General features: G+C 48.5%; 1 protein-coding gene across 1 annotated transcript; it reads left to right on the forward strand.

Moving 5' to 3' along the window:
- The first annotated feature begins 608 nt into the window (after positions 1-608).
- RSL1D1 (ribosomal L1 domain containing 1) lies at positions 609-8827 on the forward strand. Its single transcript, XM_060648524.2, has 9 exons — positions 609-774; positions 1466-1605; positions 2896-3034; positions 3594-3742; positions 3832-3933; positions 4630-4723; positions 4811-4936; positions 7362-7658; positions 8189-8827. The coding sequence occupies exons 1-9, from the start codon at positions 676-678 to the stop codon at positions 8513-8515; spliced, it is 1473 nt and encodes a 490-aa protein (XP_060504507.1). The 5' UTR covers positions 609-675; the 3' UTR covers positions 8516-8827.
- Positions 8828-11456: the final 2629 nt, after the last annotated feature.

Below are 11456 nucleotides of genomic sequence, written 5' to 3' on the forward strand. Positions count from 1 at the left end.
AAGAAATAAGCATTCAGAGGGAAAGGCAACGTGCAGAACAAAGAATGGGTCTACGAGGCTACGATTTGTTTAAAAAAAAAAAAGGATTAAGTTTAAACCCATCATCCATGAAAGAGAAAAAGAAAGAGTCGTTTCTAGACGTGCCTAGGAACATCCCCGCAAGGCTCCAGGAGAACAGGGATCAGCGGCCACCACTGGGGCTGCGGAGAGGCGGGGGACTCTACCTTCTGCGGCCGCGGGTGGTCCAGCCTGCACGCTTCCGCGTACCTGCGCTGACCTCCCGCCTTTCTGGGAGCCGAGGCCCAGGAGAGACCGGCGCTGGCTCACGACTCGCGCCCCCACCGCGCCGGCCTCCCAAGGGGCGGCGGCGGCGGGGCAGGTGGGCGGCGGGCCAGGCCTCCTCCCCCAGTTCCAGGCGCTCGCTCGAGTCGCTCGGTACGGAATGAGAGCCAGGTGTCACCGAGGCCGCTCCCGCGCTTGACGACGGAGACTCGGACAGCCGGCGCAGCCGCCAAACGTCGCGGGTGCGACATCCCCGGGCCTGACCCCGCGCTCCCGGACGTGACATCAGGGCCCGGTCCCGCCCCCCAACTTCCGGCTGCGGGCCTGGGCTCGCGCGTGCGCACAGGGAGCCCTGCCGGTACCGCGCGAGCGTCTGCACGAGGTGGGAACGAAATGGAGGGTTCGGCTTCCACCCCACCCTCCTCCTCAACCGCGGCCTCAGCCACCGCTCCAGAGACCCCTGCCTCCCTGGATCAGCTGGACCAAGGGCAGGTGAGTGGTCCCGTGGGGAGGGGGGCTGGGAGGCGGGGGGCCAGGCCGGCCCCTGGCCCTCGCCGACGTCCCCGGAGCTTTGGGAAGAGGGTCGCCGTGTCGCGTCGCGCTCAGCCGGCCCGCTCCTCCTGCTCTCGGGGAGGCGCTCGCCGCCCCCAGCCCTGCGGCCTGGCCCTCCAGGTGGATGCAGGTACAGCCTGGGGTTCCGGCGTGAGATCCACCCGGCTCTGTTCCCCTCTCCTTTGACTTTGGCAGATCAGGTAATTTTGCAAGCCTCCGTGACCTTGGGTTTAAAGAAAGTGTCTCTGCTGGTCTCGGTCAGGTCCCTGGCATATAGTAATGGCCCCAGTATACGCTAGTTGCGTGTTGCCCTTTTCCTGGCATTGCCGCCTTCGCCATCCAGTTCCCGGGAAGCATGTTCCCACCTGGCGCGATAGTCGCCTTAACGTGGAAGAAAGAGGCTCTTTTCTGTAGACGGGTGCTGAGTGGATCCTTAGGTGGTTTCTGATGAGTCTGACATTCCTCTGATCCCAAATTGCAGGATCCTGATAGAGATGGTTATGGAGGTTGCCCATTAAAATAGAATTTGAGGAGGAAAAAAAAAAAAGGAAAAACAGACGCTAGGAGGGGGCAAATGCTAAATCATAAATCAGATTGCGAATGAATTTGTTCGTGTATCTCCACGTTGCAGATAAGAAAGGCAGTGGAAGCTCTGTTGGCACATTCCAAGTCCAGGAAAAACGCGAATGGATTGCTTCTGAATGAGAATGAAAATTTCTTTTTAATGGTGGTGTTATGGAAGATTCCAAGTAAAGAACTGAGGGTCAGATTGTAAGTTCTGATTTTCTGCCTTTGCCTCTGTTACCCGCTTGGTCGTTCTGCGTGTCTGTAACCATCGCCCTTTTGTTTCTAGTGGACATTTTGCAAATTCAAAATAAAAATATGAGTTGAAATGTGTAATTGTGCCTTAAAAAAAAAAAAGAATTCACACATGCTTAAATTTTCTAAAAATGTCACCAGTTTTCTGGGGATTGATGCACAGTTCTGTTGAATCTGAAACCTGGGTTTAGAATAAATTAATACAGCTTTTGTATTTGTATACATTCTGTTATCTTTCCATGTCATGTTAGTTTCAAGCTAAACTCCTGAGGTCCCCGACTCGCTCCTACATGCAGAGATGGTTACAGACTTGGCAGTGAGCTCCTTCTGGAAAACAAATCTATGGTGATCACACATTCTTCTTGGTCTAGGACTTTTAGGTCAGAGATCCCTTCTCTGCAGAGTTGCCAGACTTAGCAAATAAAAATAGAAGTAATTTTTTTGTATAAGTAGGTCCCATGTAATATTTGGGACATAATTATACTAAAATATATATATATATATATATATATATGTATATAACATGTCCTGTGTTCTCTCTGGCACCCCTGCCTCTGTGGGGTCCTTTTGTCTCCTGTCAAAAAAAAAAACATAAGTTTTCTGGTCCTTGTTGGTTTGTTCAGCCTTTTTTTTTTTTTTTTTTTTTTTTTTTTAAAGTTTATTTCAGGGGAAGGGCAGAGAGGGAGAGAGAATCCCAAGCAGGCTCCCGTGCTGAGGTCGACAAGGGGCTCAATCTCACGAATCATGAGATCAGGACCTGAGCTGAGATCAAAAGTCAGTTGCTCAACCGACTGAGCCACCTAGGCGCCCCTTCTATTCAGCTCTTAAGGGTTTATGGAATCCAGGGTTTTCTGTAGGGTGAAGTTCTGAAGCAGAACTATCCTCATGAAACCAGGTTGTTCACATTTTAGAACACATGCATTTGTAGCATCGTATAAAATAATGATAACTGCATGTGCGCTGTCTTGGGTATCTTTGATTATATGTTAAGTGTGGTTATATCTCAAATATTAATTGATATTTTGGATGCTGGGTATTTGTGATGATTTACTTGAATCTTAAATCTGTCCAGACTGCTGAAAACTAGATGTATTTTTAAATGTTCTTGGTAGAGTATTTGCTTAGACAGCATGAATGAAGTTTGTTGAAGTGACTGAATTTATTGTGTATTCTAGGAGTAGAAACGTATATTTTGTCTGTCATAATGCTTTATCCCTCACTTCCTTCTCATGTATTTTGCAGGTCCTTGCCTCATGGTATTCGATCAGATTTAACAGATATTTGTTTACTTACCAAGGACGAACCCAATTTAACTCCTGAAAAGACAGAACGGTTTTACAAGAAGCTTTTGAACAAACATGGAATTAAAACCATTTCTCAGGTCAGGAGTGGTTAATATTTTCAGGGCAATGAAAAGATCTGATTCCCTCTTTTGACTGAAGTGCTAGATCGTATATTCCTGCACTACCTTATAATCTAGTATTTCTTTCCTAGGGATTTGAGTTTTTGTTTTTTTTAGTTTTTAAGGATTTTGTTCTTCAGCAATCTCTGTACCCAACATGGGGCTTGAACCTATAACCCCGAGATCAGGAGTTGCCCGCTTCACTGACTGAGCCGGCCAGGTGCCCCTGGGAATTTAAGTTTTAATTTAATTTTTTCTTTTCGGTTCTCACTGGCTTTGGTAGGACGGCTTCATCTCTCCGTTAGGTCACTGTCGTGGCTTGTAGTCACCGGTGTCCTTTCTTGACGTGGGTCCCAGCCCATTTGTGCCTCCATCGGTGAGCCCAGCTCCCGGCACGTCGCGGGTTCTCGCCGCAGGTTTACTGAACTGTGTGGCTCTAGGACGATTTAAGATCCAGACCCAAGTTACCGCTTGAGTGTTTCTTCTTCTTGTTCAAGTCCCTAACTTTTGGGGTTTTTCCTCTTCCTTATGTTTCTAGATCATCCCTCTGCGAACTTTAAAGAAGGAATACAAACCCTATGAAGCCAAGCTTCGCCTGCTGGGCAGCTTTGACTTCTTCCTCACTGATGCGAGAATCCGGCGGCTCCTGCCGTCCCACCTGGGGAGACACTTCTATCACAGAAAGAAGTAGGTTGCTTTGCAGTGGCCGCGTCTGAGCCCCGTGGACGTCATCCGTGTGCGTGCACTGTGCTCCAAGCGCCTGCCTGTCGTTACAGGGTTCCCGTTCCTGTAAACCTTCTGGCCAAGAATTTATCCAAGGAGATCAACACCTGTATAGGCGGGACTGTCTTGAACATCTCAAAAAGTGGTTCTTGCAGGTAGGGAAGAGGTGTTCGCGTGTGCCTGTTTAGTCTCCTGTTCATTCGGTAATAATTTTGTAAGCTGTTTCTTACGAGATCGTGTGAATGGAAACCAGATCCTTCTATTGAAACTAAAGTCCGTCCCTGCCAAGCATGTCATTCTCTGGAAGCAGCTGCCCCTTAGAGCTTTCCACAGTGATGCAAATGGTCTCTATCAGTGTTCTCTATATAGGACTGAGGGTATACAGAATATATAGAGAGAGAGAATCACAAGCAGGCCTCGCACTGACAGCACAGAGCCCAATACTGAGCTCATACTCCTGAACCGTGAGCTCATGAACTGAAATCCAGAGTCAGAGGCTTAACTGACTGAGCCACCCAGGCGCCCCCCCCCCCCCCTTTTAAAAATGTTTATTTATTTTTATTTTTAGAAGTATTTAGTTTTTGAGAGAGAGTGAGCGAGCGCCCATGCACACAAGCCGGGAAGGGTCAGACAGAGGGGGAGAGAGAATCCCAAGCAGCCTCTGCACTGTCAGTGCAGAGCCGGACACAGGGCTCGAACTCACGAACTGTGAGATCATGACCTGAGCCCAAGCCAAAAGTCAGATGCTTAACCGACTGAGCCACCCAGGCTCCCCGAGAAACAAATCACTATTATTGCTTAAACAACTTATTCTTAAAAACCTTCTTGTCTGCCGCCGTGTTACATTTCAGTACCATCCGCGTTGGTCACACGGGAATGGAGGTCCAGCACATCATCGATAACATCATCGCGGTCACGAAGAGGCTTTCCCAGAAGCTGCCAGAGGTGCGGTCTTAACAGGTGCAGCAGTCGGTGGTTCGCGCAGGAGAAACGGGACGTGGACCGACAGTGTCGTTCTTGTCTCTGTTGCAGAAGTGGGAGAGCGTGAAGCTCCTGTATGTGAAAACCGAGAGGTCCGCTTCGCTTCCCATCTTTTCCTCGTTTGTCAGCTGTCAGGGCGAAGCCAAAGGAGTGCGCACTCCTAGTCAGAAGAAGAAGGTGAGTCGAACTTGAAACACCAGGTGGGCTTCCTCGCAGGCGTGATCGTGGCCCAAGGAGAGCGGGTTCCGTTCCTGCCTGACCTTCCGCGGTTTCCAGGGCTCGTGCTTTTAGGTGCCTTGTTCCCCCTTTCCTCTGAGATCACTTCATGGTGGTGTGAATGAAGTATATTGAGGTATGATGTAAATATCTTGTGTTCGTTGATCATTTTTGGTTTCCCTTGAGTGGGGTGAGTCAGCTCGGTAGGGGCCTGTGTAGCAGCAGGAGGAGCTGAAAGAAAACCAAAATCGAGCGTGTTAAGAACTTTCCTGTGGGCAGCATTGACGATTGCATGAGGCTAACAGATACCCGTCAGTTTGGGTCTGTAGGCTTTTAGTGCTATCGGTAGAACGAGAGAAAATTATTTTGCTATTTTTGCTCTGTTTTGGACCAGTCTCCTAGTTTGATGACACTTTTTTTTTTTTTTTTTTAAATGTTTATTTATGTTAGAGACCGCGTGAGCGGTGGAGGGCAGAGAGAGAGGGAGACACGGAATCTGAAGCAGGCTCTGGGCTCTGAGCTGTCAGCACAGAGCCCGACGCGGGGCTCAAACTCACAAACCATGAGATCATGACCTGAGCCAAAGTCAAATGCTTAACCAACTAAGCCACCCAGGCGCCCCCCACCTTTTTTTTTTTTTTTTTTTTTTTTTTTTTTTTTTTTTAGCCATGTTAATCATGTTCAGTGGGTTTTTAATTTTGGTCTTTTAATTACACCCCCCCTCCACCTCCCGCTTCTGGAAGTTGTATGTTTGTTCTTTTTCACACTGGCTTTACTTCTTTTAATTTCCTGTTACCTGTCAGTCCTCCTGTTCACCTTAATTGTTGGAACATTTTAAGCACAGTTGCTTCACTGTCTGGTCATTCGAGTAGTGGAGATCCTGGTGTCCCAGCCTGTTCTCTGTGCCCTCTGGTTCCTTGTGGACTCGGTCATCTTTGACCATGTCGCGGTCGTCGCATTGGAAAATGATTTGTAGAACTAATTTGAGGTGTAGGGTGAAGATCTTTCTCTAGAAGATTTCCATTTAAGTGTCTGGGCCTTGGCCTGGGACTCCCTGAAGGCAGATCAAAGGCTTGAGATTCCCTGAGTGATTCGGAGCAAACCATGCCGAGAATCTGCACTCCTCCACTTGTGTTCATCTTTGCCCTGAGAGCATGACTCAGTGGGGTCCCAGCTCATTGTGGGGGGGGTCCTCCTAGGACCCCTGCCTGGTGTGGACACTGGAGTTTGATTTCTTTCCACCCACCCCACCCCCTGTTAAAACAAAAATTATTGATTAGCCAGTACTCACAGCAAAATTTGCTTCTGGGCTCACTTACCCATGGGGTCCTTATTTTAGATGTCTCACAGGTAGTTGGTTCATTGATGCCTTTAAGAAAAAAAAATTTTTTTTTTAAGTATTTTATCCCACTTTTACTTGTTTTCATTGGGAGAATGACCCAAAATAAAAGACTGCCATTATCAGAAGCAGGACGCGTGAATTTTTTTGCCATCTGTCAGCACATTGATTTGAGGAGTTTGCAAAAATGTTGGAACTGTTGGCTAACATGGAATTTACACACTATTACGGGGGTCCTTTAACAGTGGTCTGTGGTAAGGACAGTGGACCCCTGGTTCTATAAACTTCTTAATCTAACTGCTGCCCCAGTCTGAAGTAGGGAAAAATTATCAGTTTTTTTTCTTAAAACTGTTTTGAGTTGTAATTCACATCAGAATACTCTACAATTTAGGATAATTCTTTTTTTTTTTTTTTCCTTTTTAGCTTTTTTTTTTTTTTTTTTTTAAATTTTTATTTGAGAGAGAGAAAGAGTGTGTGTGTGTGTATGTGTGTGTGTGTGTGTGTGTGTGTGTGTGCGCGCGCGCTCACAGGCCGAGGAGGGACAGAGAGAGGGGAAGAGAGAGCGGGAGAGAGAAGGAGGGAGGGAGGGATGGAGAGGGAGAACGAACCTTAAGCACAGTCCGCACAAAGCACAGAGCCCAATGCAGGGTTTGATCCCACAACCCTGGGATCACAACCTGAGCCGAATTCAAGAGTTGGACACTGAACTGACTGAGCCACCCAGGCATCCCTAGGATAATTCTTAACTCACCTATAAATCAGATCACCTTGCAGAAGCTCTGACTGCACACCTCATTGCTTCCAGTCCCCATATGTAGTTCTGTGAGTCAGAGCCAAGTGCCATTGAGGTTCCAGTGCTGGTGTTGTGGTTTGTTTGCTTAGAGTTGCCACAGATCAAGGCACTTTCCAGAAGCTTATGAATAATGAGAATTGCAAGTTCTAAGTCTATGCCATTTATTGACCAACAAGTGTATTCCCTACTAAAGTTAGGCTTGGAGTTTAGTGTGGCTTTTTTGTTACTGGGTTTTTTGTTTGGTGTTTTGGTAGGAATTAAAGAAAAAAGAAAAACAAAAAGAGTATCGTGAAAAACAAAAGGAGAAGAAAAGAAGCAAAAGGCTTACGAAGCGGGCCAGAAAGGCCTCGTCAGCCCCGAAGAAAGAGGAGGCAGGCCCTGGAACTGGCGGTGCTCCGGTGAAGGACCCCGCACCCCCGAAGGAGGCCCGAGCGTGTGGGAAGAAAGAGAGCAGGCGAGTAAAAGCCCAGAATAAAGTGCAGGACGAATCCGAAGAGGAGCTCCCTCAACTGGTACCAATAGAGAGGACTCCAGCGAAAGAAAACGGAGAGGTATTTCTCTTGGTGCTAGTGGCCGATGGCTTCAGTGCCCCCGTATGTCAGGCAGGCCCCGCTGAGCCATGCGTGTAAGAGGCATTGCAAGGACGGGGGCATTGTTTCTCCCTAGTGTATTTCCAGCAGAATCTGTCGTAGCAAAGATCCCAAGGTAATAGATGAAACATACCAGGTAGACCCAGAAGCCTGGGAGGGGCTTCCTTTGCCCTGTATTGGAGTGATGTGCAGTGAACACATTCCTCTGTGTATCTCGGATTCAGAGGAGGGGTGGTCATGTTAATAATTCTTGGACACACCGCCTGTGGTTTTCAAAAGCAGGCCGGGGCAGACATTTGGGCAGTGGTTCAGTTTCTGACAGTGAGTGCCCGATCACCACATGATTAATCTTTGGAAATGTACCGGGGCAAGGGCAAGCTTGGGTGCTGGGTCCTGCCTGGAAAACCTTTCAGACCTGGTGAAGACAGTCACTCTCGGAGTTCCATTGTCAGGGGCCGTTTTTCCCTGCACTTAACTCTTATTTTTCTTAGATGCAAAAACACGCCGCAGGAAAGAAGTCTCCGAAAAAGAGTCCCAGTCCCAGCACACCTCGTGGGAAGAAGAGAAAGGCCCTTCCCAGTTTCGAGACCCCGAAGGCTGCGGAGCCCAAGACCCCAGGTAGCAGCCCGGGCAAGAAGCCAAGAATCAAAGAAGAGGCGGGAAAAGAACAAAACTCTTCACTGGGCAAAAAAGACCCAAGACAGGTGACCAAAAAGCCAGGGGCCAAGTTCTTCACTACTCCTAGTAAGTCTGTGAAAAAAGCCCCCCACGCCCCCAAACAGTGGCCCAAAAAGTCCAAAGTGCCCCAGTCGACCTAAAAATCAGAGACTCAAGCAGAAGGAATCCTCCAGACTCCCTAAAGAGCTTTTTAAAAAATGCTTGGATCCCGCCCCTGCCCGGCGCAGTCTCCTCCAGGAGTGAGGCCCAGACTTACATACTTGTTAAAACCTCTGCAAGCAATTCTGACGGATGTTTGTGGGCGTGGGAAGGAGTAGTTGTGAAGGAGACCCATTTTTTAAGTTGCTTTTCCATGTGTTTCCTAATGTAACAGGGAAAATACAGTGCTTCTGTGTGGTTGCTTGTTATTAAAGTGTAACATTGGCTTCTGAGTAAACTCTTGGTGCTCCCTATCTTGTTGGTTTTCCTTGAATCCCTGCGATGTGACCCCTGTCCCCGTCTGCTGTCACCGTGGGTTTTGCCTAGGCTCCCTTACCCTAGTTTGTGCGAACCTTCCCAGCCCTTGTCCGCCGGCAGGGTGGCGCTCGCTGCCTGGCACTCACCTGTGCAACTTACAAGAAGCCCTCGGCGGGTTTCGGAATCAAATAGTCGACGTTGGTGGTAGTCGGCCCGGGCCGGGGCCGCCGAGGGGGCGTGCACTTGATGAGACCGGTTAACAGGGAGCCGTTTTCAGAGGCGCGGAGTTGAATCCCGCCTGCTAGAGACCAGAAATCCTTCTAGCTTTGCCGTCTTCCTCCAGACCCTTCCTCGGCCTGTGTGGATTCGCTCGCGTGTGCCGACTCTAGGCCGGGAAGCTGGAGAGAGTGGCCCGTGGATTTGGGGTGACTCAAATATGTTCTGAGGCAGTCAGTGACTTTTCAGGTGCTTGGCCTTTCCCTCGATTTGAATCAGGGTCCCCATCCCTGGTGGTAAGCAACGGGTTCCCTGTCCTACCGGAAAGGCCGAAGTGAGGCACGCTTTCAGGGATCACGTGGCTCGGGAAGCAGTCAACTTGCCGACGGTCTTCCATCAAGTTAGAGGAGCGAGAGCTTTTGCTTTTCAGACGTTAACTTACAATCCTCAAATCCTCTCAAATAACACAACTTTGTAATTCTGCTGTCCTTGTAGGCGTTCAAGTACACATTTCACATAGAGGATTAGCACAATCGCTTTGAATTTTCCGCAGAAACGAGGTCCCACGGCAACAGGCCAGCCTTGTTTCATATCTTGAGACGTGAAGGTGAAGTCCTCTTTGGCGTGGGTCATCGCGTACACAGTGCTGCTCCTCTCCACGTGACCTGATGGGGGGAGGGGACAGCATTCGGTCTTTTACCCACCCTCCAACCAATAAGGATTCTGCGACACAAGTGATCTCTTTGGTCTGTGGCTTCCTCCTGATGGAAATGTGGGGCAGCTGCTTACCTTCCTGTCCTTTGTACATCAGGGGTCACTCAAGTTATGTTGGTTGAAAACAGCAGATTTATTTTAAACTTCTTAAGCAGGAGGCTCATTTTCTGACAACTGGAAACCACGGCTCGGGAATGGGTGAAAATTCTGAATTGCAACAACAAGGCACAAATCCAGCTGCTAGGTCTCTAAGGCTCAGGCGCGTCCCCAGCTGGCCGATAGGGCTGTGACCTGGGGCCGAGAGGAGCGGGAAACCGCTGCTACGGTGAGTCACGCTCTTGGGGTTAAGAGGCTGGGTGTGTGGCTGACACTATACTGGGAGTCAGTGCTGGGTTTCTAGACCCATCCGCCATGCCGTGGAGAGTCAAGGGACAAAACCGGGTCTGGTGGGAGAAATGTCATGCAACCTTTCTGAAGAAATACTTGAATTTTGGTTCTTTTTCTTTTTCTTTTTTTTAAGGAACCATAATAACCATCAAAAAAACTTTTGAAGTTTATTTATTTTGAGAGGCAGAATCCCAGGCAGGCTCCGTGCTGTCAGCGCAGAGCCCGACGTGGGGCTCGAACTCACAAACCGGTGAGATCGTGACCTGAGCCAAAATCAAGTCAGATGCTCAACTGACTGAGCCCCGCCCCCAAAAATATTTTTTAAATGTTTTGTATGTAAGACAGCCTCGCTGTTTAGTGAAGATCGCATCGTATTTCATAGTCTCCTTGAGAAATAATAAAAATGAGGGACCAAAGGAATTGGCTGAGTCCTGCTATCTTATTACCGACCCCAGACCCTTGCCCTGGCCCCTTCCAGTTCACAGGCGTTGAAGGGTTTAACCAGCCAAGAAATATTTGGCCGTTTTACTAGATGTTTGAAGGTTCTGTACCACCCACATTTCTTTGTCCTCAAATTGCTACGGTTTTCCCTGTGTTCACATGTACAGCACCAAGATTCTCAGCAGGACTTTACGAACCATCAGAAGCCCTCGTCAAGCCTTGGGTCTTGAAGGAATTCATGCGTGTGATGAAGGACCACAGATATAATTTGGGTTATAGCGATGACTTCAGGATGATGGTCTCGGAGAGAAAATGGCAAACTGGGTGCTTATGTTTAACCACAGACTCGACGTCTTAGTCCAATGCTGTCTTAAAAGGATCAACATCCGGGGGCGCCTGAGTGGCCCAGTTGGTTAGCTTGGTTGTGCCTCAGGTCGTGACCTCACGGTTTCACGGGTTCGAGTCTTCCATCGGGCTCTGCGGTGACAGTGGGACGTCCGCTTGGAATTCTTCCTCTGTCTCTCTCTCTCCCTCTCTCTCTGCCCCTCCCCTGCTTGAGCTGTCTCTGTGTCTCTCTAAAAATAAATACATAAGCTTACAAAAAGGGGGATTAGCATCTGTTTGACTCTGTTGGGGTCATTTTCTATGCTTGAAATATCCAGGAAGTAATCAGGCCATATGTATTCTTTTGACTCCCCTAAAAACCTGGCTCTTAAGCCTTTCAGAAGAAACTAGCTGATGATGTGAATTCGATACCCAACTTTACAGATTTTCCCATAAAATCGTTTCCTCAGGGTCCTCAGCCTCACGGTGGCACAGAGTCAGAAACTTCGCTTAAGTAGCCATTCAGTTGCCAGGTTACATCAG

This window comes from Panthera onca, chromosome E3 (genome assembly GCF_046562875.1).
Source record: "Panthera onca isolate mPanOnc1 chromosome E3, mPanOnc1 haplotype 2, whole genome shotgun sequence".
NCBI lineage: Eukaryota > Metazoa > Chordata > Mammalia > Carnivora > Felidae > Panthera > Panthera onca.

Excerpts from the sequence above, each read along its gene's own strand:
- RSL1D1 (XM_060648524.2), top strand. The coding sequence starts at position 676 with ATGGAGGGTTCGGCTTCCACCCCACCCTCCTCCTCAACCGCGGCCTCA. Across the intron at positions 775-1,465 it reads ATCAGCTGGACCAAGGGCAG|ATAAGAAAGGCAGTGGAAGC; the intron begins GTGAGTGGTCCC and ends TCCACGTTGCAG. Across the intron at positions 7,659-8,188 it reads CAGCGAAAGAAAACGGAGAG|ATGCAAAAACACGCCGCAGG; the intron begins GTATTTCTCTTG and ends TATTTTTCTTAG.